Here is a 26,196-nt window from a genome sequence, read left to right on the forward strand (position 1 = left end):
CAACTACACTAAAATGCAAAGAGCAGAAAGGCAACTGATTGATTTGGGATTTCCATAATAAAGTAAGAATTTGTGTGTAGCAGTAGTATGGTCAAAAACCTTATAAGATAATTATGACTTTTGTTATGAAGTTCATAGTAGTACAGTATACTACCAATGCTTGTAAACACATATATAATCTGACCTTTGACAAAACTTTTAATAGGTTAACTGATAAACCAAAGTTGATTTAACATTATAACTTTTTCAACTGCATAAACATTTATGTACTGAAAGCAATAGATATCAAATATGTTTGTTTACCATTTCAATACATATCTATTACTGTACTTCAGATGATAAGGAATTTCTGTTGTATTTTTAGATGGTTTTTGCATTTAGGACTTATTTTTAATAGGTTCTTTTGGCTGATTTTTACATATATTAGTTACTATTTTTAAGTTGTATCAAAAGTTTTATCCCTAAAATGTCTTATTTTAATTAGGATGTATTATGGGCCAATTACATCCCAAAATACGTGCCAAAATATGACTGTATTTTTGCATACAATTGACCAAAAAAAGGGATGACTCTTAATTTTACATTCGTAAAACACTTATGGCTGAAAAATGATTATGTGTGTGCACTAGGGAATGTTTTCCCATTAAAGGGGTACTCCGGTGCTTAGACATCTTATCCCCTATCCAAAGAATAGGGGATAAGATGCCTGACCGCGGGAGTCCCGCCGCTGGGGACCCCTGTGATCTTGCACACGGCACCCCGTTTGTAATCAGTCCCCGGAGCGTCTGATTACGGGTGATCACAGGGCGGGCAGTGTGTGAGACGTCACGCCTGCGCTCCCGTGTGACGTCACGCTCCGGCCCTCAATGCAAGCCTATGGGAGGGGGTATGACAGCTATCACGCCCCCTCCCATAGGCTTGCATTGAGGGGCGGAGCGAGACGTCACACAGGGGCTCAGGCGTGACCTCACACGCCGCCCGCCCTGTGATTGCCCGTAATCAGACCCGGGGACTGATTACAAACGGGGTGCCGCGTGCAAGATCACGAGGGTCCCCAGCGGCGGGACTCCTGTGGTCAGGCATCTTATCCCCTATCCTTTGGATAGGGGATAAAATGTCTAAGCACCGGAGTACCCCTTTAAGTTCAAAAGAAAATACAGACAGTAGTTGTTTTTGGGCCATTTTACAACTTTGAAGTTCTTGCCCCTTATCTGTACCGAGCAAATATAGAATTATTACGTATTTTATAGAATCATTATGTTTGTGAGGGTAACAGAAAGGAATTTATTCATTCTTGAGACAAGTCAGTTAATAGTGATGTGATTATAAAATGGAGCTCAATGGACATTTCCCTTTTTTAAATTATGATGTTTTTTTTTTCTCTAGAATATCATAATGGAAGTGTTTGTCTCTGTTGCTGGAATCACTGGCTTTGTCATCACATTGGCTCTTGTGTTAATTGTAACTTCATCTACAGAACTTATAAGAAGGTTGTTTTATGAAGTCTTCTGGTATACCCATAACATGTTTATTATTTTCTTCATTGGACTTGTTATACATGGTGCAGGGTAAGTCAAAGCTGTGATACTTCCATTTATGTCTTTATTTTAGTGCACAGTAGTGTTGAGCGGCATAAGCCATATTCGAATTCGCGAATATTCGCGAATTTATGGACGAATATTCGTCATATATTCGCGAATATTCGCGTTTTATTGCCGCATATGCAAATATTCGCGTATGCGAAAATTAACATATGCGAAAATTTGCATATCCGAAAACCTGCACAAGCAATAATTCGCATTTGCGAAAATTCGCGCGCCAGTCTCACACAGTAGTATTAGAGCTTTCTTTACACCACACAAGCTGGAAGCAGAGAGGGATGATCACTGTTATGTGTACTGTGAAAAAAAAAATAAAAAAAACGAATATTCGTAATTACGAATATATAGTTCTATATTCGCGAATATTCGCGAATTCGCGAATATGCGATATTCGCAAATAAAATTCATATTGCGAATATTTGCGAGCAACACTAGTGCACAGCAGAGAAAATGTCACTTTTACTAATTAGCTTATATAGTTGTGTAGATGTAACAGTCTTCTAGATACATCCCCAAGATACACTGAGAAAGATTTATCAGAACAAGCTGAAAGAAAAAATAGACCAGCTGCCCACAATAGCCTTTGAATAGACATGGACAGGGTTTGATATAACAACAATTGTTCAGGAATTTCAGAGAAATAATAAGATTAAAGCCGAAGGAAACATAGAAACTGGGGGGAGGGGTTCCCCTACTAGCCTTGAGCGTATTTCAAAGAAAATAATTGTTTGTTGTGTTAAAGGTGTACTCCGCCCCTAGACAGATTGCCAGGGTCCTGCCGCTGGGGACCCCCGCAATATAGCAAGCAGCACCCACCTGTAACTGCTTCCGGAAGCACTGGAGGTTCTCTGGCTAATTCCTCCCGACCATGGGGACGGAAGATCGTGACGTCACAACTCTGCCTCGTGTGACATCCCGCCCCGCCCCCTCAATGCATGCCCAACAATAGGGTATCGGACCAATAATAATGTCCAGATAGAAATACGATACATATAAATATAGCTAATGGCTATACATAGTTAAAACTTGCTACATAAGTAAAAACATAGTAAATGTAACATAAATATATACATTTCATTATAGGAATAATTAAGATTTCATGAGTAAGCACTGGGGGATTGTTGGTTGAAAGGACACACTATGGGCTTACCTCTCCTGTGGTCTGGTCTGCGGCTCTGTCATTAATAGAACTGCATTTGTTTGATTTTCCATATAAAAACATGTAAACATAATGAAAATTAACATATTAGGTATTCTCGCATATATAAATGCCCAAACTATTAACATATAACATTATTTATCCCTTACTGTAAATGGCGCACATTTAAAAAAATACCAAACCCCTGAATTGGATTTTTTTTGATCACGTCACATACTATAAAAAGGGGTTATCCACCCTAAGGTGATTTTAGTACGTATCTTCAAGGTATTAACCCCTTAAGGACTCAGGGTTTTTCCGTTTTTGCACTTTCGTTTTTTCCTCCTTACCTTTTAAAAATCATAACCCTTTCAATTTTCCACCTAAAAATCATATTATGGCTTATTTTTTGCGTCACAAATTCTACTTTGCAGTGACATCAGTCATTTTACCCAAAAATTCACGATGAAATGGAAAAAAAATCATTGTGCGTCAAAATCGAAGAAAAAACGCCATTTTGTAACTTTTGGGGGCTTCCGTTTCTAGGCAGTGCATATTTCGGTAAAAATGACACCTTATCATTATTCTGTAGGTCCATACGGTTAAAATGATACCCTACTTATATAGGTTTGATTTTGTCGTACTTCTGGAAAAAATCATAACTACATGCAGGAAAATTTATACGTTTAAAAATGTCCTCTTCTAACCCCTATAACTTTTTTATTTTTCCACATACAGGGCGGTATGAGGGCTCATTTTTTGCGCTGTGATCTGAAGTTTTTAGGGGTATGATTTTTGTTTTCATCGGACTTTTTGATCACTTTTTATTCATTTTTTAATGGTATAAAAAGTGACCAAAATACGCTTTTTTGGACTCGGGAATTTTTTTGCGCGTACGCCATTGACCGTGCGGTTTAATTAACAATATATTTTTATAGTTCGGACATTAACGCACGCGGCTATACCACATATGTTTGTTTTTATTTTTCTTTACACCGTTTTATTTTTTTTATGGGAAAAGGGGGGTGATTCAAACTTTTATTAGGGAAGGGGTTAAATGACCTTTATTAACACTTTTTTAAAACTTTTTTTTTGCAGTGTTATAGGTCCCATAGGGACCTATAACACTGCACACACTTATCTCTCATGCTGATCACTGGCGTGTATTAACACGCCTGTGATCAGCTTTATCGGCGCTTGACTGCTCCTGCCTGGATCTCAGGCACGGAGCAGTCATTCGTCGATCGGACACCGAGGAGGCAGGTAAGGGCCCTCCCGGTGTCCTGCAAGCTGTTCGGGACGCCGCGATTTCACCGCGGCTGTCCCGAACAGCCCGGCTGACTAGCCGGGATACTTTCACTTTCGCTTTAGAAGCTGCGGTCAGCTTTGACCGCCGCTTCTAAAGGGTTAATACCGCACATTGCCACGATCGGCAATGTGTGGTATTAACCGCGGGTCCCGGCCGTTGATTAGCGCCGGGACCGACGCGATGTGATGCGGGGTCGCAGCACGACCCTGCTTCATATCGCGGGAGCCTGCGCAGGACGTAAATATACGTCCTGCATCGTTAAGGGGTTAATTGACATGCTTAGGAAGGATCTGCACTTGTCTTGGTCTGATTCTATCATAACATTGCTGCTATCTTTTTGTGAAATGGCTATTTTCTGTTTGAGTTCCCTTCCTTCAACTACAAGTCCCATGATCCCTTGTTTGTAAGTTTGAGGTTACTTTTCTCTCTCCCTTAAATCAGCCACCCCACCCATCGAAGCAACTCCATACCATACTGTGCTAGTGTTTTCTAACCAGGGTGCCATTTAGCTGTTGCAAAATTACAATTCACTGCAGAATGTTCTCACTCCCATCCAGCGGTCACTGTACCCATTAAAGCAGAAAGGCTCCTTTGAACATCTGACTAGTGATGTAATGTCTCTGCAGCACTGCAACCTGGGAAAACCTGAGATGGTACTCAATATGCATGCTGTTAAAAAACATTCAGGCAAAGTTCACATAAGAATTGTGAAACCACCATGAAACACAGGTACAGGCACTATATCATGAACTACACTAACTTTACAGCCCCTAAAGCATAGTCAAAATGAGCACTAATACAGCCTGGTATAAGGAAAAATAAAAGCGTTATAGAAATAAGAAAGGAACAATTTTAAGCATACTAATGTTTGTACAAGAAGTTAAAAATTTTTTAAAGTAGTAAAAAAAAGACAAAACCTATATGAATTAGGTATGCTTTTAACCACTTAGGGACCACTACAGGCATCCTTTTAACCACTTAGGGACCACTACAGGTACGCCCTCGCTCCCTGGTACTTAAGGACCTGTACATCCGTGGGAATTTCGGTCCCCGCCACGCACCGGGCAGGGAACGGGATGACTGCTGATATCTATCAGCAGGCATCCCGTGCCAATGCCCAGGGGGGTCCTGCGACCCCCCCATGTTGGTGATCCCACAGTAGTCCGGGCAGAATGGGGGAACTGACGGTGACCGGCGCCAGAGGTCCACTTACCATCGGTGATCGGCGATGCGTGGCAGAGGACGGCGATGTGGCTCCCTGGTGCATCTCCCTGCTGTGGCGATCCTATGGAAGCCGGTGAGTAGATGCCTAGAAACATCTGGAGGGCTACAGTTTAGAGACCACTATACAGTGGTCTCTAAACTGTAGTCCTCCAGATGTTGCAAAACTACAACTCCCAGAATGCCCAGACAGCTGTTTGGGCATGCTGGGATTTTCAGTTTTGCAACAGCTTGAGGGCTACAGTTTGTAGATCACTGTGCAGTGGTCTCTAAACTGTGGCCCTCTAGATCTTGCAAAACTACAGCTCCAAGCATGCCCACACAGCAGTTTGCTGTCTGGGCATGCTGGGATTTGTTGTTTTGCAACATCTGGCGGGCCACAGTTTGGAGATCACTGTGCAGTGGTCTCTAAACTGTGGCACTTCAGATCTTGCAAAACTACAACCCCCAGCATGCCCAAACAGCAAACAGCTGTCTCAGCATGCTGGGAGTTGTAGTTGCGTACCTCCAGCTGTTGCATAACTACATCTCCCAGCATGCCCTTTGGTGATCAGCACATGCTGAGAGTTGTAGTTTTGCATCAGTTGGAGGCACACTGGTTGGAAAATACTGAGTTAGGTTACAGAACCTAACTGAAGGTTTTCCAGCTGCATGCTGGGAGTTGTAGTTTTGAAACAGCTGGAGGTTTGAATGTACAGGGTACATTTACACGGGCGGGTTAACAGTGAATTTCCTGCTTCAAGTATGAGCTGTGGCAAATTTCCCGCCACAGCACAAACTCCTAGCGGGAAACTCACTGTAAACCCCCACCAGTGCGAATGTACCCTAAAAACACTACACTACACTAAAACATGCTAAAGGGTAAAACACTACATATACACCCCCTTAAACTGTCCCCCCCCCAATAAAGTGTTTCCAAAATGGAGCCTCCAGCTGTTGCAAAACACCAACTCCCAGCATTTCCGGACAGCCACTTACTGTTGAGGCACCCTGTTTGGGAATCACTGGCATAGAACACCCCTATGTCCATCCCTATGCAATCCCTAATTTATTGCTCAAATGCGCATGGTGCTCTCTCACTTCGGAGCCCTGTTGTATATTTTTTTATTTTCACGAAAGGTAAAAAGGAAAAAAAAGACCCCCAAAATTTGTAAAGCAATTTCTCCTGAGTACGGAAATACCCCATATGTGGGCGTAAAAGGCTCTGCGGACACACACCAAGGCTCAGGAGTGAGAGCGCACTATGTACATTTGAGGCCTAAATTGGTGATTTGCACAGGGGTGGCTGATATAACAGCGGTTCTGACGAAAACGTAAAAAAATAAATACCCACGTGTGACCCTATTTTGGAAGCTACACCCCTCACAGAACATAACAAGGGGTATAGTGAGCCTTAAAACCCCACAGTTGTTTGATGAATTTTTGTTAAATTTGGATGGGAAAATGATGAAAATCTGTGTTACCCTAAATTTTTCATTTTCACAAGAAAATTTGTCCGGAATTGAAGGCCACGTGTGTTTACAAAGCCTCCCTAGTGCCAGAACAATGCCCCCCCCCCCCCACATGTGACCCCATTTTGGGAACAACACCCCTCACGTTATGTAATAAGGGGTGCAGTGAGCATTTATGCCCCACAGGTGTCTGACAGATTTCTTAAACAGTAGTTCGTGAAAATGAAAAATGTAATTTTTTATTTGCACAGCCCACTGTTCCAAAGATCTGTCAAACGCCAGTGGAGTTTAAATGCTCACTGCACCCCTTATTAAATTCTGTGAGGGGTGCAGTTTCCAAAATGAGGTCACATGTGGGGGGGTCCACTGTTCTGGCACCACGGGGGGGGGGGGGGCTTTGTAAACGCACATGGTCCCTGACTTCCATTCCAAACAAATTCTCTCTCCAAAAGCTCAATGGTGCTCCTCCTCCTTGGAGCATTGTAGTGCGCCAGCAGAGCACTTGATGTCCACATATGGGGTATTTCCATACTCAGAAGAAATGGGGTTACACATTTTCGGCTGGGGGCATTTTCTCAAATTACCCCTTGTAAAAATGTAAAATTTGGGGGGAAAACAGCATTTTAGTGAAAAAAAAAAAAAGATTTTCCTTTACACATCCGACTTTAACAAAAAGTCATCAAACACCTGTGGGGTGTTAAGGCTCACTGTACCCCTTGTTACGTTCCTTGAGGGGTGTGGTTTCCAAAATAGTATGCCATGTGGGTTTGTTTTTTTAAGCTGTTCTGGCACCATAGGGTGCAACATGCCCCCCAAAAACCATTTCAGCAAAATTTGCTTTCCAAAAGCCAAATGTGACTCCTTCTCTTCTGAGCATTGTAGTTTGCCCGCAGAGCATTTTACGTCCTAACATGAGGTATTTCCATACTCAGAAGAGATGGGGTTACACATTTTGGGGGGGCATTTTCTCCCATTACCCTTTGTAATATGGAAAATTTGGGGAAAAAATTGCAAAAAATTTTTTTTCATTTGAACATCCGAATTTAATGGAAAGTAGTCAAGCACCTGTGGGGTGTTAAGGCTCACTGGACCCCTTGTTACGTGCCTTGAGGGGTGAAGTTTCCAAAATGGTATGCCATGTGGGGGGGGTTGCTCTTCTGGCACAATAGGGGCTTCCTAAATGCGACATGCCCCCAAAAACCATTTCAGCAAAGTTCCCTCGCCAAAATCCCACTGTCGCTCCTTCCCTTCTGAGCCCTCTGCTGTGCCTGCCGAACACTTCACATACACATATGAGGTATTTCCTTACTGAAATAAAATTGGGTTACAAATTTTGAGGGGCTTTTTCTCCTATTACCCCTTGTAAAAATTCAAAAAACTGGGTATACAAGAACATGCAAGTGTAAAAAATGAAGATTTTGAATTTTCTCCTTCATTTTGCTGCTATTCCTGTGAAACACCTAAAGGGTTAACAAACTTTCTGAATGTAATTTTGAATACTTTGAGGGGTGCAGTTTCTATAATGGGATAATTTATGGGGCATTTCTAATATGAAGGCCCTTCAAATCCACTTCAAAACTTAATTGGTCCCTGATAAATTCAGATTTTGAAAATGTTGTGAAAAATTAGAAAATTGCTGCTGAACTTCTGAGCCTTCTGATGTCTTCCAAAAGTAAAAACATGTCAATTTTATGATGTCAACATAAAGTAGACATATTGTATATGTGAATCAATATATTATTTATTTGAAATGTCTATTTTTCATACAAGCAGAGATCTTCAAAGTTAGAAACATGCAAAATTTTCAATGTATTCATCAAATTTTGGAATTTTTCACCAAGAAATAATGCAAGTATCGACGAAAATTTACCACTAACATAAAGTAGAAAATGTCATGAAAAAACTATCTCGGAATCAGAATGAAAAGTAAAAGCATCCCAGAGTTATTAATGCTTAAAGTGACAGTGGTCAGATGTGCAAAAAACGCTCTGGTCCTTAAGGTGAAAATGGGCTTGGTCCTTAAGGGGTTAATGGACCTACATAATAAAGAGAGTATGTCATTTTCACTGAAAAGGGCATTGTGTAGAAACGGAAGTCCCCCAAAGTTTGAAAATGGCATTTAGAGTTATGACTATTAAAAGGCGAGGAGGAAAAAAACAAAAATTGCTTTGTCCTTAAGGGGTTAATATTAATGTGCTCTATGTAAGTCCATGGGAAAGTGGTTGTCTGTGCAAATAATATGCAAAAAATTTAGCAGTCACGTAAATAAGTATTCTTCCTCTATATGTTATAGCTTTACCTGCTGAGTGAGTTCTGTATTTTGTGACCACATGTCTTAATGATAACTGATGATAATATTAAAATGAATGCTAAATGAACAAGCCCCATTATAAGTGCTAAGAAACCTGCAAAAACAATCCAATACACAGAAATAGACCGATCATAATACTGTATAACTAACTAAAATAGAGCATTTAATGCTATCCTTCACATGATTAAAAAATAAGCCGGATAAAAGTAGACCAAGTACTGAACCTTGGGGTACCCCACCTATATCCAGGGGACCAGAGTGATAATCATTGACCACCGGATATGGTCCTTGAGCCAATTTTTAATCCAGACCCTAATTTATCCACCACAAGGAACAGTGTCAAACACTATAGTGTCCAATCACCAGCCTCCCACTGTCCATGCTTCTACTCATCTTTCAATAAAAACACATTAGGTTGTGTTCTGAATAAAATCATGCTGGCTATCACTAATAATGTTGTTGCCCCTTTAATAAAAAAAAAAGTCACAAGCACACATGCATTAAAACATTATTTTTAATATGGCCTATATAAAGAAATATATTCCAAAGAACACCTCCAAATCATGAAAAATCAATATCTTAATTAATAAGAATCAAAATGCAATATAGCAGAAATAGGGTCTATTGTTATCAACCACAGGTGAAAAAGTGACACAGTTGCATGTTGAGGAAGTGTGTAAATCCAGACACTTATACAATTAGGGCTAGTAGGGATTGTGGTGGCAAAACACAGTACCAACAACCACATACACCAACTGCCTACCATAGTCATCAGCAGGCAAACAATTATAATTACCGTGTAGTTTTTAAAAATAGTAACATGCTCAGACTACAGCAATTTTCAGGAAATTCTTTTCTCAATAAGCTTCTATGGAAGGAAGAAAACTTCAAGAAAAATGTCATGAGGGGTTAACATTAATGGGGTACTCCGCTTTGAGACATCCAAAGGATAGGGGATAAGATGTCTGATCACGGGGTCCTGACACTGGGAACTCCTGCCATCTCCTGCATGCCACCCCGGCATTCTGAACTTTTCGTTTAGAACACTGGGTTCGGGGCCGTGGTCGTGGCGTTACACCACGCCCCCTCCATTCATGTCTATAGGAGGAGGCCTAGCGGCAATGAATGTAGGCTATATGTTAATGAGTATGGATCATGGGGCCACCTTCATGATAAGTCCCTGTTTTTATATAAAGATTACGAGATTTACTTTAAAACACACACTTATTTTTTTACATAAGTGAATTTTAAATTGCTATAAAATATCTAAAGGAAAATTCTAAGACATTCACAACATTCAGCTGTAGTGAACATTTCCTTAAATAACAAGATGTTGTATAGTGAACTTTTTACAGTGAGAGTAAATATATTACTTTGCCTGTTTTAATTAATGTTTAACATTTGTGTTAATTTCCCAGACAGGTAGTTCGAGGACAGACACCACAAAGTATGGCATTACATAATCTTACTTATTGCAAAGACCATTATTATGAGTGGGGTGAAACTACTCAATGTCCTGTACCACAATTTTCTGGAAACAAACCAGTGGTAAGAAGCACACTTGCTTTAACTCACAGTATATACAAAATGTGGGTAACAATAAATCACAATGAAACACAGTAACATTGTTTAAGTGAATGTTTACATCTATGTGAAAGCGAAAACTTGGTGTAAAAGAAAGTAAGTTATAAAAGAAAAAAATCCTATACACCCTAAATGGCCACTGTAAGAGACACCATCTAGTAGCACGCTGGACCTTCTTTGGCCTTCAGAACTGAAAAAATGTCCTGCTCTGCAGGAATATTGACCCATGCAGTCAGGATAGGCTCTCACAGATGCAGCAAATTGGACAGATAGATACTTTGAACTGCTTCTTCTTAAGATCTGGGGACTGTTAAAGGGGTACTCTGATGGAAAACTTTTTTTTTATCAACTTATGCCAGAAAGTTAAACAGATTTGAAAATTACTTCTATTAAAAAATCTTAATCCTTCCAGTACTTATTAGCAGCTGTATAACACAGAGGAAATTATTTTCTTTTTGGATTTATTTTCTGTCACAACCACAGTGCTCTCTGCTGACACCTCTGTCCATGTCAGGAACTGCCCAGAGCAGAAGAAAATCCCCATAGCAAACATATGCTGCTCTGGACAGTTCCTAAAATGGACAGAGGGGTCAGCAGAGAGCACTGTGGTCGTGACAGAAAAGAAATCCCTAATTAAAAGAATTTCCTCTGTAGTATACAGCCATTAATAAGTAATAAGGATTAAGATTTTTTAATAGAAGTCATTTCTAAATTTAACAAAATCCGTGAAGAGAAAAGCCAACCCGGCACAGCTCCAATACACCTGCTGGAGTATCCCAGCGTGGACACTAGCTGGCAGCCCAGGTGAGCAAATTAGTGATGGTGCTCTACTTGTGCAGAAATGCAGATTCATACAAAATCGAAATAACGAAGAAAGGAATACAAGTGCACTCACCACGTTGATTGTTCTTCAAACAAGATTTATTTCAGTCCATACAGGATCGGGTGCGGGGAGACAGCGGCAGGGAGTGTTCGTGGGCTACGGACCCGTCTCGCGCTACAAGCGCTTCATAAGGCCCCTTGCTCACGTCAGAGATAGGTGTGCTTATAAAAGGACCCTACCGGAAGGGTATCCAAGGTAACAGATAAACAATCTTTAAAACATATAGTGAGATACAAAAACAGTTCAATATCTACTGCAAAACACGTAAAAGCAGCGATCTCTATCTTCTAAGAGATATAGACCATACTGCAAGGTAAAAAATTCACATGATTGGTCTCCTCACGCATTTAATACAGGAACGCACTTAATTCATTCCGATCGTTCAGACCAAGCGGTCCTGTTGCATTGAGGTGAGCAATCCAATATGCTTCTTTACGAAGTAATTCATTGTTCTTGTCTCCAAATCTTGCTACTTTCTCTACCTTTTCTAAAACTGTAAACTTCAGGGTACAGGATTGCCACCATGTATTTCAAATATATGGTTTACAAATCTAACGGCAGCTGTACCTGTCCGTAGAGACCGGAGATGCTCTAATGGGGGTCGGGTGCGATGCTTTAATGGGGGTCGGGTGCGAGGATATGTAATGTAAGAGTGAATTCTTAGAAATGGTTTTCCTAAATCCTGACGTCACTATATTATTGTTAGTGATTTCTAGTTTCACATCAAGGAACTTGAAGAAATCACCCCCAAAATTCGAGGTAAAACCCATATTTACGTCATTTGTTTCATTAAGAAACGAAACAAATGACTCGAATTCTTGTTGGTTACCCTCCCAGATTATTAGTATGTCGTCCACATACCTATGGTAGGATTTAAGGTGGTGGCAAAACGGGTTCCTTGATGAAAAGACAAAATCACTTTCAAAGATGGCCAAATATTAGCATAGCTGCACGAGATGGGCATACCTATCGCAGTGCCTCTAAGTTGTCTATACCATTTGTCCGCAAACATAAAGTTATTATTTTTTAATATGAAGGTCACGGCTTCAGTGGCAAAATTAATAAGTTCATCAGATTTGTCAGTGTATGTTAAAAATCGACGGAGAGCCTGCACACCGGCACCATGTGGGATGGGGGTGAACAGGCTCTCCACGTTGATCGACACTAAGACATAACCCTCCTGCCAATGGAATTCATCTAAGAATTCCAGGAGGTCCCCTGTGTCATTCAAATAAGATGGTATTGAGGGGAGTAATGCTGAAAGAAGCCAGTCTAAATAGCTGGAAATAAATGCCGTGGGGGAATCAATCCCTGAAACGATTGGACGCCAAGGGGGAGGATTTTTTCCTTTATGAACTTTTGGTAAAATGTACCAATATGGTCTACTGGGGTTTTTCGGTAGTAATCTTTCTGCAGTTCTCGTAGTTAGAACATTTCTATGAGTGTACCTGTTCAATAATGAGCGGAGCTTTTCTAATGTTCTTGCCGTAGGGTCACCAGGTAAGATCTCATAAACTGCACGGTCATTCAGGTGGTGCATTACTTCATTATTATAATCGGTACTCCACCAAACGACGACCGAGCCCCCCTTGTCAGCTTTAGATATAACTATATCCTTTCTCATCAGTAAGTCATCCAATGCCTTTCTTTCTGACAACGGGAGGTTCGACCGTAGTGAGGGATAAATTTGTGCTCTAACGTCTCTACAAACTGCCTTATAAAACAGGTCGATAGCCCCACCGGCCGCTATAGGGGGATTAAATACCGATGGATTCCCTCCTCTAAATGAGTCTTCCCCTGAGCTTTCCAAACTAGCAGCTACTGGATCTGTCCCTATTTTGGCTAGGTTCGCTAAATCTATAACACATTGATGCTCATATTCATTAAATTCTTGTATCACTTTAAACCCCAGAGGACCTATGGCACATTTTGATTCACCCTCTAATTTTGAGTTTTCAGACATAATTTTATTAAGTTGTACACCTGCAAAAACATTTTTTTAATTCAATTTCCTTACTGACTTGAAAAAATTGATCTCAAACTTAGTGTAATTAAAATTTTCCACCAGACCAAAATTAAGGCCTCTGCTAAGTGCAGATAGACAGTCCTGAGAGAGTTCAATGTCAGTAAGATTAGTGACAATGTTGTTAAATGTCACTGTCGCCACGTAACCTTCTTCCTTTTTCTCAATTGCTTCTTCAGTTGCGGAGGGCTTTTTTCTCCGGCCTCTTCTAATTCGTTTCCTAAAGGGATGTTCGTCGATGTTGATTGAAAAGGATTCGTCGCTTCTTGTTTGGGATCATCAGACCCGCTCGACTCAGACTCAGTTGTCATGTAATCGGATGCCTTTTTCTTTTTCTGGATCGATTTTTTAGACGCATTCCATTTCTTAGCTTGTCTTGATGGACGGTTCTTATTATACGAATACACTTGTGCCAAATCAAAATAATTTTTGTCACGTATGAACTTGTCTTTCTTCGTTTCTTTTATGATCGTTTGGAGGTGGGATAACTTCTTTTCCAGATTGGACATGTAATTGTCATATTGCTGTGTAGTCAATCGTTTCCCTAACTCACACTTAGCTCTGCATAGTTCTGCAGTCACCAACTCATATTCAATTTTGTTCCTATTTAGGACTAGTTGCAATAATTGCAACGAATGTTGGACATGTAAATCATCCCATGCCTTCACAAAGTCTTGGTCTTTTGTGAACTGCGACGGGCTTTTGTATACCCTTAAGCCTCTCGGAGTGCGACTCATATCGGTATAAGCTGTAAGTGAGTTCACTGTCCAGAAGAGACTATCTCCTTTTCTGCCAAGGTGGAGATTTCAAATTCCAGAGTTTTCACACTCATAACTTGCAGTAGGTCCTATGTCTCACAGGATGCAAAAAACACTCTCGCATCCTGTCTCCCCGCAATAAGTGCCGTGTCCGTACTTAACGGGTTAAAGTCCATCTCCATGGTCCATGCAGGTGTATCTATACTTTAGCGTGCTCAGGGCTGTAGAGAGAGCAGTCTCTAACAAAATCCGTGAAGAGAAAAGCCAACCCGGCACAGTTCCAATACACCTGCTGGAGTATCCCAGCGTGGACACTAGCTGGCAGCCCAGGTGAGCAAATTAGTGATGGTGATCTACTTGTGCAGAAATGCGGATTCATACAAAATCCAAGTAACGAAGAAAGGAATACAAGTGCACTCACCACATTGATTGCTCTTCAAAAAGAAAAAGGCATCCGATTACATGACAACTGAGTCAAGCGGGTCTGATGATCCCACACAAGAAGCGACGAATCTTATTCAATCTACATCGACGAACATCCCTTTAGGAAACAAATTAGAAGAGGCCGGAGAAAAAAGACCTCCGCAACTGAAGAAGCAATTGAGAAAAAAGAAGAAGGTTACGTGGCGACAGTGATATTTAACAACATTGTCACTAATCTTACTGACATTGAACTCTCTCAGGACTGTCTATCTGCACTTAGCAGAGGCCTTAACTTTGGTATGGTGGAAAATTTTAATTACACTAAGTTTGAGATCGATTTTTTCAAGTCAGTAAGGAAATTGAATTAAATATTTTTTTTTGCAGGTGTACAACTTAATAAAATTATGTCTGAAAACGCAAAATTAGAGGGTGAATCAAAATGTGCCATAGGTCCTCTGGGGTTTAAAGTGATACAAGAATTTAATGAACATGAGCATCAATGTGTTATAGATTTAGCAAACCTAGCCGAAATAGAGACAGATCCAGTAGCTGCTAGTTTGGGAAGCTCAGAGGAAGACTCATTTAGAGGAGGGAACCCATCGGTATTTAATCCCCCTATAGCGGCCGATGGGGCTATCGACCTGTGTTATAAGGCAGTTTGTAGAGACGTTAGAGCACAAATTTATCTCTCACTACGGCCGAACCTCCCATTGTCAGAAAGAAAGGCATTGGCTGACTTACTGATGAGAAAGGATATAGTTATATCTAAAGTTGACAAGGGGGGCTCGGGCGTCGTTTGGTGGAGTACCGATTATAATAATGAAGTAATGCACCACCTGAATGACCGTGCTGTTTATGAGATCTTACCTGGTGACCCTACGGCAAGAACATTAGAAAAGCTCCGCTCATTATTGAACAGGTACACTCAGAGAAATGTTCTAACTACGAGAACTGCAGAAAGATTACTACTGAAAACCCCAGTAGACCATATTGGTACATTTTACCAAAAGTTCATGAAGGAAAAAAAAAAAATCCTCCCCCTTGGCGTCCAATCGTTTCAGGGATTGATTCCCCCACGGCATTTATTTCCAGCTATTTAGACTGGCTTCTTTCACCATTACTCCCCTCAATACCATCTTATTTGAAAGGCACAGGGGACCTCCTGGAATTCTTAGATTAATTCCATTGGCAGGAGGGTTATGCCTTAGTGTCGATCAACGTGGAGAGCCTGTACACCCCCAACCCACATGGTGCGGGTGTGCAAGCTCTCCGTCGATTTTTAACGTACACTGACAAATCTGATGAATTTATTAATTTTGACACTGAAGCCGTGACCTTCATATTAGAAAATAATAACTTTATGTTTGCGGACAAATGGTATAGAATCCTTAGAGGCACTGCGATGGGTACACCCATCTCGTGCAGCTATGCTAATATTTTTTTGGCCATCTTTGAAAGTGATTTTGTCTTTTCATCAAGGAACCCGTTTTGCCACCACATTAAATCCTACCATAGGTATGTGGACGACATACTAATAATCTGGGAGGGTAACCAACAAGAATTCAAGTAATTTTGTTTCATTTCTTAATGAAACAAATGACGTAAATATGGGTTTTACCTCAAATTTTGGGGGTGATTCCCTCAAGTTCCTTGATGTGAAACTAGAAATCACTAACAATAATATAGTGACGTCAGGATTTAGGAAAACCATTTCTAAGAATTCACTCATACATTACGAATCCTCGCACCCGACCCCCATTAAAAACAGCGTGCCATATAGCCAGTTCATTCGTTTAAAACGGATTAATAATGATCAGGATAAATTTGAGCATCAGGCCGCCGAACTTACTATGAGGTTACTGGAAAGAGGGTAACCGAGGGATGTCATTGTATTAGCTAAAGCGAAGGTAGATAAATTATCGAGAACAGACCTATTAAAGAAAAAAATCTAAAAAGAAAGATCAATCTGATAGATGCTTTTTTTCTTTCCAAAATAGTGCCATGAATCAAAAAATTAGACAAGTGATATATAATAATTGGTTTATGATAGAAAGAGACGAGGATTTAAAAGAATATGCTGCACAAAAACCAATCGTGACATACAAACGGAACAGAACTCTTCAAAATTATATTAAGAAAAAATGAACCCTAAAAGCCGCAACTTCCAACTGGTTAGAAAAAGCCACACCGATAGGCCTGCACGCCTGTGGGACATGCTCATTTTGTAAATATAACTTGAACAATAATATAATACAGATTGGTGGTCACACTGTTAAGATAAAACAATTTATTACATGCCGATCCCCACATGTCGTGTATGCCTTGATATGCGTTTTTTCTATATCGGTAAAACGATAAGACCGTTGTTTCACAGGATCAGAGAGCATCTCCGGTCTCTACAGACAGGTACTGGTGCCGCTAGATTTGTAAACCATATGATTGAAATACATGGTGCCAATCCTGATACCCTGAAGTTTACAGTTTTAGAAAAGGTAGAGAAAGTAGCAAGATTTGGAGACAAGAACAATGAATTACTTTGTAAAGAAGCATATTGGATTGCTCACCTCAACGCAACAGGACTGCTTGGTCTGAACGATCGGAATGAATTAAGTGCATTCCTGTATTAAATGCGTGAGGAGACCAATCATGTGAATTTTTTACCTTGCAGTATGGTCTATGTCTCTTAGAAGATAGAGATCGCTGCTTTTACGTGTTTTGCAGTAGATATTGAACTGTTTTTGTATCTCACTATATGTTTTAAAGATTGTTTATCTGTTACCTTGGATACCCTTCCGGTAGGGTCCTTTTATAAGCACACCTATCTCTGACGTGAGCAAGGGGCCTTATGAAGCGCTTGTAGCGCGAGACGGGTCCGTAGCCCACGAACACTCCCTGCCGCTGTCTCCCCGCACCCGATCCTGTATGGACTGAAATAAATCTTGTTTGAAGAGCAATCAACGCGGTGAGTGCACTTGTATTCCTTTCTTCGTTTCTAAATCTATTTAGATTTTAAAAAAAAAAGATTTAAAAAAAAAATAAAGTTTTCCACCGGAGTACCCCTTTAACCCCTTAACGACCACGGACGTAAATGTACGTCCTGGTTTGGCGAGACTTCCCGCACCAGGACGTACATTTACGTCATGTGTATGACCGCGAGCATCGGAAGGGTGCTCGCGTCATACACGGCAGCTTCCGGGGACCCCCCGGTAATGGCCGACATCCGTGATCGCACGGATGTCCGCTATTAACCCCTCCGATGCCGTGATCAATACAGATCACGGCATCTGCGGCATTGCGGCACTTTGATTGGATGATCGGATCGCCCGCAGCGCTGCCGCGGCGATCCGATTGTCCAGCATGACAGCCGGAGTTCCCCATACCTAGCTCCGGCCATCTCCCGGGGTCTTCTGCTCTGGTCTGCGATTGAGCAGACCAGAGCAGAAGATCACCGATAATACTGAGCAGTGCTGTGTCCTATGCATAGCACTGCACAGTATTAGCAATCAAACGATTGCTATAGATAATAAAAAAAAAAGTTGAAAAATGTAAAAATGTAAAGTAAAAAAAAGTGAAAAATCCCCTCCCCAATAAAAATGAAAATTGTCGTTTTTTCCTATTTTACCCCCAAAAAGCATAATTTAAAAAAAAATATATATATTTGGTATTGCCGCGTGCGTAAATGTCCAAACTATCAAAATATAATGTTAATGATCCCGTACGGTGAATGGCGTAAACGTAAAAAATTTAAAAAGTCCAAAAATGCTGCTTTTTTGTCACATGTTTTAAAAAAAAAAAAAATTATAAAAAATGATCTAAAAGTTTTATATATGCAACTGTGGTAAAAAAGTACAGATGACAGCACAAAAAATGAGCCCTCATACCGCCCTATATACGGAAAAATGAAAAAGTTATAGGTGGTCAAAATAGGGCGATTTTAGATTAATGATTTTGTACAAAAAGTTTTTGATTTTTTTTTAAGCAGTACAAAAATATAACAGTATCTAGCCATGGGTATCATTTTAATCTTATTGACCCACAGAATAAAGAACACCTATCATTTTTACCGTAAAGTGTACAGTGTGAAAATAAAACCCTTCAAAATGTGCAAAATTTTGGTTTTCATTTAAATTTCCTCCTTAAAAAAATTTGTTTTTGGGTTTGCTGTACATTTTATGGTAAAATGAAAGGTTTCATTACAAAGTACAATTGGTCACGCAAAAAACAAGCCCTCATATGGGTCTGTACATGGAAATATAAAGGAGTTATGGATTTTAGAAGACGAGGAGGAAAAAACGAAAACGCAAAACATAAAATTGGCCTGGTCCTTGAGGTGAAAATGGGCTTGGTCATTAAGGGGTTAAGGCCAAGGAAGCAAAGTAAAAACTGTCATGTTCGTGGAATTGGTCAGCCACAATTCTAACCAATGCATACCACTGAGCCCCACCTGTCTGTCAAAATGACTCTCATCTTCCTTCTATGATTTTACTTGATAAGTTTTTTTTCCATCCACATGATCCCTCTTAATGGATTTTTTCCTTAATCAAACAGTTCTTTTGTAAACTCTAACACTAAAACATCAAAAACAATGGAGTTCCAACAACAAAAATGCTATCAAAACATAGTAAAATTTTCGTACACAAAGCGCATAAAAATGTAAAAAAAAAAAGCATAAGAAAAACATCACAGCCCTGGACTGAACATATAGAATGCAGTGGGTACGGTAAATATATATCATCATGGACTGTACAAATCTACTGCTTAAATACACATTAATAAGGCAGCATCTCATATATAGAGACAGCAGACTGGAAAAGCGCAATAATAAGTATAGAGATGGATCCACGCCGCACGTATCTCCTGCCTCATTCTCACAATCAGTGTCTGTCTGAACTTAATTTTACAACAGAAGGACATTAAATATATGTACATTGGAATACTGGAAATTACAACACTGTCAGTTTATTCCTTTTTTGATTAGTTATACACTACAGTTATTTTTATATCCTGCTTAATTGAAAATTAAATGTAGATATGCCAACAAATGTTAAAGGGGTACTCCGGTGGATTTTTTTTTTTTTATCAACTGGTGCCAGAAAGTTAAACAGATTTGTAAATGACTTCTATTAAAAAATCTTAATCCTTCCAGTACTTATTAGCTGCTGAATACTACAGAGGAAATTCTTTTCTTTTTGGAACACAGTGCTCTCTGCTGACATCATGACCACAGTGCTCTCTGCTGACATCTCTGTCCATTTTAAGAACTGTCCAGTGTAGGAGAAAATCCCGATAGAAAACATATGCTGCTCTGGACAGTTCCTAAAATGGACAGAGATGCCAGCAGTGAGTACTGTGGTCATGATGTCAGCAGAGAGCACTGTGTACCAGAAAGAAAATAATTTCCTCTGTACTATTCAGCAGCTAATAAGTACTGAAAGGATTAAGATTTTTTAAAAGAAGTAATTTACAAATCTGTTTAACTTTCTGGCACCAGTTGATTAAAAAAAAAGTTTTCCACCTGAGTACCCCTTTAAGACATTTAGCAATTTTACATTTACAATTTTACTTTTTCATGTTGCTGGATGGACCCCCAACACATTATTGTCTCTCAATATTTTCTCATATATTACATATAATTTCTCATGTTCACTCAATACACTAGATGAGGTGGTAAATTGGACATGATACAGTGTTTGCTTTTTACCTGTCAGTGACAAATGTCACAGCCTTCATAATTTACTTTTTTGATACTCATCACACTAATAATGCTTTTCTTCTTAGACATGGAAGTGGGTGTTTTTTCCTACGGTATTATACACATGTGAAAGGGTCATTCGATTTTGGAGATCTAAGCAAGAAGTTGTCATCACAAAGGTAACATGTTCCTTTTACAAGTGCTATATTAAACGTGATTGTACTTCCAAGTCTAAAACAGTATTACTTGATAATGTCCCTCTTTTCTCTCTCTTGTCTTTATGAGTTATCAAACCTGTGGTCCTTGGTGCAGACTTTTTTTTTTATTTTCCTGATTTGTTAAAGCGTACCTGTCATATCCCCCCCCCCCAAAAAAAAACAATCTATATGTGTTACTCAGTACCAAATTCTGACCATGTACATCATTTTATGCCTCTAACATCTATATTTATTATTTAAAAAAATACCTCTTTTCATTAGCTCACAGTGTTAGAAATCCTCTCAGGGAAAGGGGGTGTTTCCCCAACCTTGCAGTGGTGGGAGGTGATGGGTGTGTCTGCTCATACAACCTTATTCAGGAGTCATCTCTTGTCCATGACTTATGGTCAAGCCTAATGAAGCTGCAGGACTGTTTAGTGTCCCAGTAGGTATGGCGACCCCTAGTGGTGGAATTTTCAAGGGCCTTTTTTTTTAATGAAATATTAAAAAAATTAATTTACAACCATATTACAAAAGTTCTTTAAGTTTTATCAGTTACAACATTTAAATCGTTTTTGGATCTGACAGTGCCCATTTAAATGTTTTCTTTCTGTTAGTAAATATAAGTTCTTCTTGTTTAGGTCATCACTCACTCATCCAATGTTCTAGAAATTCAGATGAAGAAAAGAGGTTTTTCTATGGAACCAGGCCAATATATATTTCTTCAGTGCCCTGCTGTTTCGTGGCTAGAATGGCATCCTTTTACATTAACTTCAGCACCAGAAGAACAGTTTTTAAGCGTGCATGTGAGGGCTGTTGGAGATTGGACACAAGACCTCCTTACTCAATATGGTGCAAGCAGGAATCAGTCCTTGGAGCCATGGCAGTTGCCGAGGTTTGACAGATTTCTTATTAAATGCATTTGAATTCCTTCATTAACCTTTTTTTTTGTCTAATTCTTACATACAAATGTTACATTTACTTAACTATCCACAAATGATTATTAATGGCAAAAATAAGGAAACCTTAAGAATCATGGGGAAGTTCAGATCACTTCTTTCATTTTTGACAAGGCCCATGAAGAATGAAAGAAGCAATCTGATTGGTTGCTATGGGCAACTTTTCTTCAGCGCAAGCCTTGAAGAATCTCCCCCCTATATCCCCACCTCTAGAACCACATCCCCTCCTCTATTTCCACTCATACATTTTTCCTTCATCCATCTTCTCCCCTCCTTGGTTTGGCTTAATAGATATGGTTCTGGCAGCATGAAAGTGATGACAGGTTCCCTTTAACCCCTTAAGGACCAGGCCATTTTACACCTTAGGACCAGAGCGTTTTTTGAACATCTGACCATTGTCACTTTAAACATTAATAACTCTGGAATGCTTTTAGTTATCATTCTGATTCTGAGATTGTTTTTTCGGGACATATTCTACTTTATTTTGGTGGTAAATTTTCGGCGTTACTTGCATCCTTTTTTGGTGAAAAATCACAAAATGTCATGAAAATTTAGCAAATTTTGCATTTTTCTAACTACGAAGCTCTCTGCTTGTAAGGAAAATGGATATTCACAATAAATGTTATTTTTATTCACAAATACAATATGTCCACTTTATGTTGGCATCATAAAATGGACATATTTTTGCTTTTTGAAAAAATTAGAGGGCTTCAAAGTAGAGCAGCAATTTTCAAAAATGTCATGAAAATTGCTAAATCTGAAGGGACAGATGTTACAGAATTACAACTCCCAGCATGCCTGGGCAGTCTAGGCATTCTGAGAGTTGTAGTTTGGCAACATCTGGAGGGCTACCGTTTGGGCACCACTGTAACAGTGGTCTCCAAACTGTGACCCTCCACCTCCAGATGTTGCAAAACTACAACTCCCAGCATGCCCAGACAGCCTTTGGCTGTCTGGGCATGCTGGGAGTTGCAGTTTGGCCTTCCTAGTGGTTGCCACAGTAAAGATCACTTTACTTTCACTTTCAATTTCTCCCCTCCCCCACAGTAGTTTCCCTACCTGACCCAGGATCCAGCAGTCTCCAGCAACGATCGGGGTCTCCAGGCATCTTCTCCTGCAGGTACCGATCTCCATCTTCTTCCCACAATCCCCTCGACATCCAGGGGTGGCCAGAACGGGGGTTGCCATGCCATTGGCATGGGGATAGGAGGAAATCGCAGCATTGCGACTTCACTCCTACCCTTCAGGATGATCTGGGCTGTCAATGACAGGTCAGATCATCACAATTTTGCGGGTGATCGGGTCACCAGAGACCCGATCAGCCCGGAATAGGAGAAAATCGCATGTCTGAATTGACATGCAATTTTCTGCAATCACCGACATCCCGGGACCCCCCTCGGCATTTGCACGGAATGCCTGTTGAAGGATTTCAGCAGGAATGCCATCCCGATCTCTGCCCGGCACGCGGCAGAGACCGGAGAAACACCAGGATGTTCTGAAACATCCTTGGTCCTTAAAGCCCAGGGTGCGGGGACGTTGCAGAACGTCCTTGGTCCTTAACTGGTTAAGATAGAAATGAGGTAACATAAGGGAGGAGGGAGGGGGATTCACATGACGTTTTGCATATATACAAAAGGTATTCCGACAAATACCATGGTGTGCCCACTTCATGGCTATAGGCTTTAATGGACCAAGTGTAATCTTCTTGCGGAGATTTATCAAAACCTGTGTAAAGGAAAAATTGATTAGTTGCCCTTAGCAACCAATCAGAGTGCTTCTTTTATTTTTCAGAGGCCTTTCCAAAAATGAAAGAAGCAATCTGATTGGTTTCTATGGTCAACTGTTCAACTTTTCCTTTACTCAGATTTTGATAAATCTCCCCCGTTGTGTCTATGTTTTCCCTTTTTAAGAGCCTGTGTACGGATTTATTTGCGAGATACCTGCTGTGTATTTGAAAGGGGACTCTCCGTGTCTTTCTGGAAAAATCTGCCGCAGACCCTATTGACTTTAATGAGGCTTGTGGCAGATTTTCTGCATCGGAAATTCCACAGCCTAAAATCTGTTGCGAACAACTGAGGAGAACTGAGAACTGAGTGTGTCCTTCATATAAGGATACACTGGCGAATGTCTCAATTTTAACATCAGTGTAGATGTAGATGTATATAATTATAATATAGATAAAAAAAATACCTGCAGAATGAATAGCTTAAACAATTATATATATTTATTAAATAAGAATAATACTGAAAACACCTGGGCAGGGGCCCTGCCCAGGTGTTTTCAGTATTATTCTAATTTAATAAATATATATATATATATATCATTGTTTAAGCTATTTATTCTGCAGATATTTTTTTATCTATATTATAATTATCTTAATTATTTTAGACATTATATCTATTTTATTTCTTATCTGTCAACTACTATTCTCCATTCTTTTTACCTCTAATCTTTTTCCCTTTGCTATTTCTTCTTTTTTCACTATCCTTGAGGACTAGTCATATAATTTCTTTATTATATAATTTTCTATAGTTAGATTTTTACCCTGTAATTTTACATTTAAACAATTTAAATAGCCTGTAATATCAGCCAGAAAAGCGAAAATTTTCATATTGTTTTTGTTTTGCACAAATGTCAAATATTGTTTAGCTTTTCCTGTCTTCTGTTCAGCTCTTTCTGAATGCTCCAGAAGCGTTCTAAAACTTTGCCCTTACTAAGCCATCTCACATTATTGTGGACTAGTAGATAGAAAATCTCTCATTAGAAAATGTTGAAGTGCTGAATTTATCAGCTTCATAACATTTTCCATAATCAGCACACAAGATCGACTGGTATATGATACAGTGATAGGAGATCAAACCAGGACTGAGGGGGAGATTTATCAAAACCTGTCCATAGGAAAGTTGCCCAGGTGCCCATAACAACCAATCAGATTGCTTCTTTTATTTTAAACAAGGCCTCTACAAAATGAAAGAAGCAATCTGATTGGTTGCTATGGACAACTGGGCTTTTCCTCTGGACAGGTTTTAATAAATCTCCCTCTCCTTCAAACATGGTACCTACAGCTTCAACCATACATTCTTTAACTATCTCTGCATCAGAAAACTTCCTAAAATCCAAGCAACTTTCAGTGAATGTTCGGTTGTTTTTTCCTGCTGGGACGGTGAACTAACAAGCTGCTTTGTAGATGCATCATATGATGCAGTCAACAAAGCAATTTTTTTGGCCTGTGTCTCAGAACTTTGTGAATAATTCTGATCAAAACTTTTGTGTTTTGTTTCATAATGTCGTTTTACATTACTACTTTTTTATAAGCGCCACTGTTTCGTTGCATATTAAACACATTCATAAGGGGGTGCATGCGTGCGGCTCACTAAGGAGGACGTGTCTGCTGTGAGCTCCGTGCTACCCGCGTCTATTTAGCCTTTCTACGCGCTGAATATCGGCTCGAACAGCGCTACGGACCCACCTTCAGGTTCCTTAGCATGTCCTGAAACCACAAGCGAAGCTCCAACAGGGCTTCCCAGGCCCTTTCCCAGTTCATTCCGGAATTCTTCCGGACAAACACAAGAGCTAAGATGGCGTCCTCCCGCCCTCCCTCACCTGCAGGCCTCTCTGACGGAGAGGATGTACCGGTACCTGATGATCTCTCACCGGCAGCAATGTTCCGGAACATCAAAGACCTTTTCACCACTGCGCTGGCAAAGGCAGTGTCGGACTTCACTTCACAAATCCAGGAACTGGCCCAGCGTGTCTCTGACACTGAAGCTAAGATAGACGAGCTGGCTGACGCGGCGGAGGAGGACAGGAGGGATCTGGATGAACATGCTGACCAGCTACGTACCCTGGAACTCAAGCTGGAGGATCTTGAGAACAGGTCCCGGAGGGGGAACTTGCAGATCAGAAGTCTACCGGAGTTGGAGACTGACCTCGCGAAAGTGGTGACCGCATTGTTTTTTGAATTGTCCCCTCAAATAGAACCTGAACTGCTCAGATTTGATCGCATTCACCGCGCATTGGCTGCACCGCGCAACCCGGACTTACCTAGGGACGTTGTGCTGAAGTTACACTATCCAGAGGTACGTGACGTTCTGTTAACGGCAGCCAGGAATCTCCCTGTTTTGCCCGAAATGCCCCCGTTGGTCCATCTATACTCGGACCTAGCCCCATCTACCTTGGCCCGCAGGAGGGAATTTCGCCCTGTGACTTTGACGCTGCAGCAGGCACAAGTAAAATACAGATGGGGATTCCCCTTTTCTCTTTCATTCCGGATTAACGGACGCTCTCATACAGCACGTACTTTACCGGATGCCAGAGCGGCCTTGCAAAAGGAAAACATCCCGATTGCACCTGCTGCGCCGTTACCCCAAAGAGCTCCGAGGCCTGTACGTACCTGGACCCCCGCTTCCAAGAGTCGTCGCCGCGTGGATACAGCGAGGGAAGAAGATCTACCGCCATGATAGGATACTTGCATGAACAGCACTGTTTGTTCTTTCCCATCTGGATCCCTGTTGTGAACTAACAGAACATTCTTTTTTGTCCGGGGGGGGGTCTCCCCTTCCCTTTTAGCTGTTAGGCCTGGACTGTTGCCTCATTTTGCTCACTAGGATGAGACATCTCATACCCTTTTTCCGGGACACTCTCCT

The 26,196-nt window shown here is 40.5% G+C and overlaps 1 protein-coding gene across 1 annotated transcript in view; it reads left to right on the plus strand.

Annotated features, from left to right (window-relative positions):
- Window positions 1–26,196, plus strand: part of NOX3 (NADPH oxidase 3) — an 81,137-nt gene that overhangs the window by 20,455 nt on the left and 34,486 nt on the right. Inside the window, exons 6-9 of the mRNA XM_056563620.1 lie at window positions 1,387–1,568; window positions 10,450–10,579; window positions 20,481–20,573; window positions 21,233–21,486. Of these exons, the coding sequence (XP_056419595.1) occupies window positions 1,387–1,568; window positions 10,450–10,579; window positions 20,481–20,573; window positions 21,233–21,486 (659 nt within the window). The remainder of the gene's footprint in view (window positions 1–1,386; window positions 1,569–10,449; window positions 10,580–20,480; window positions 20,574–21,232; window positions 21,487–26,196) is intronic.

Source organism: Hyla sarda, chromosome 3 (assembly GCF_029499605.1).
Source record: "Hyla sarda isolate aHylSar1 chromosome 3, aHylSar1.hap1, whole genome shotgun sequence".
Classification (NCBI taxonomy): domain Eukaryota; kingdom Metazoa; phylum Chordata; class Amphibia; order Anura; family Hylidae; genus Hyla; species Hyla sarda.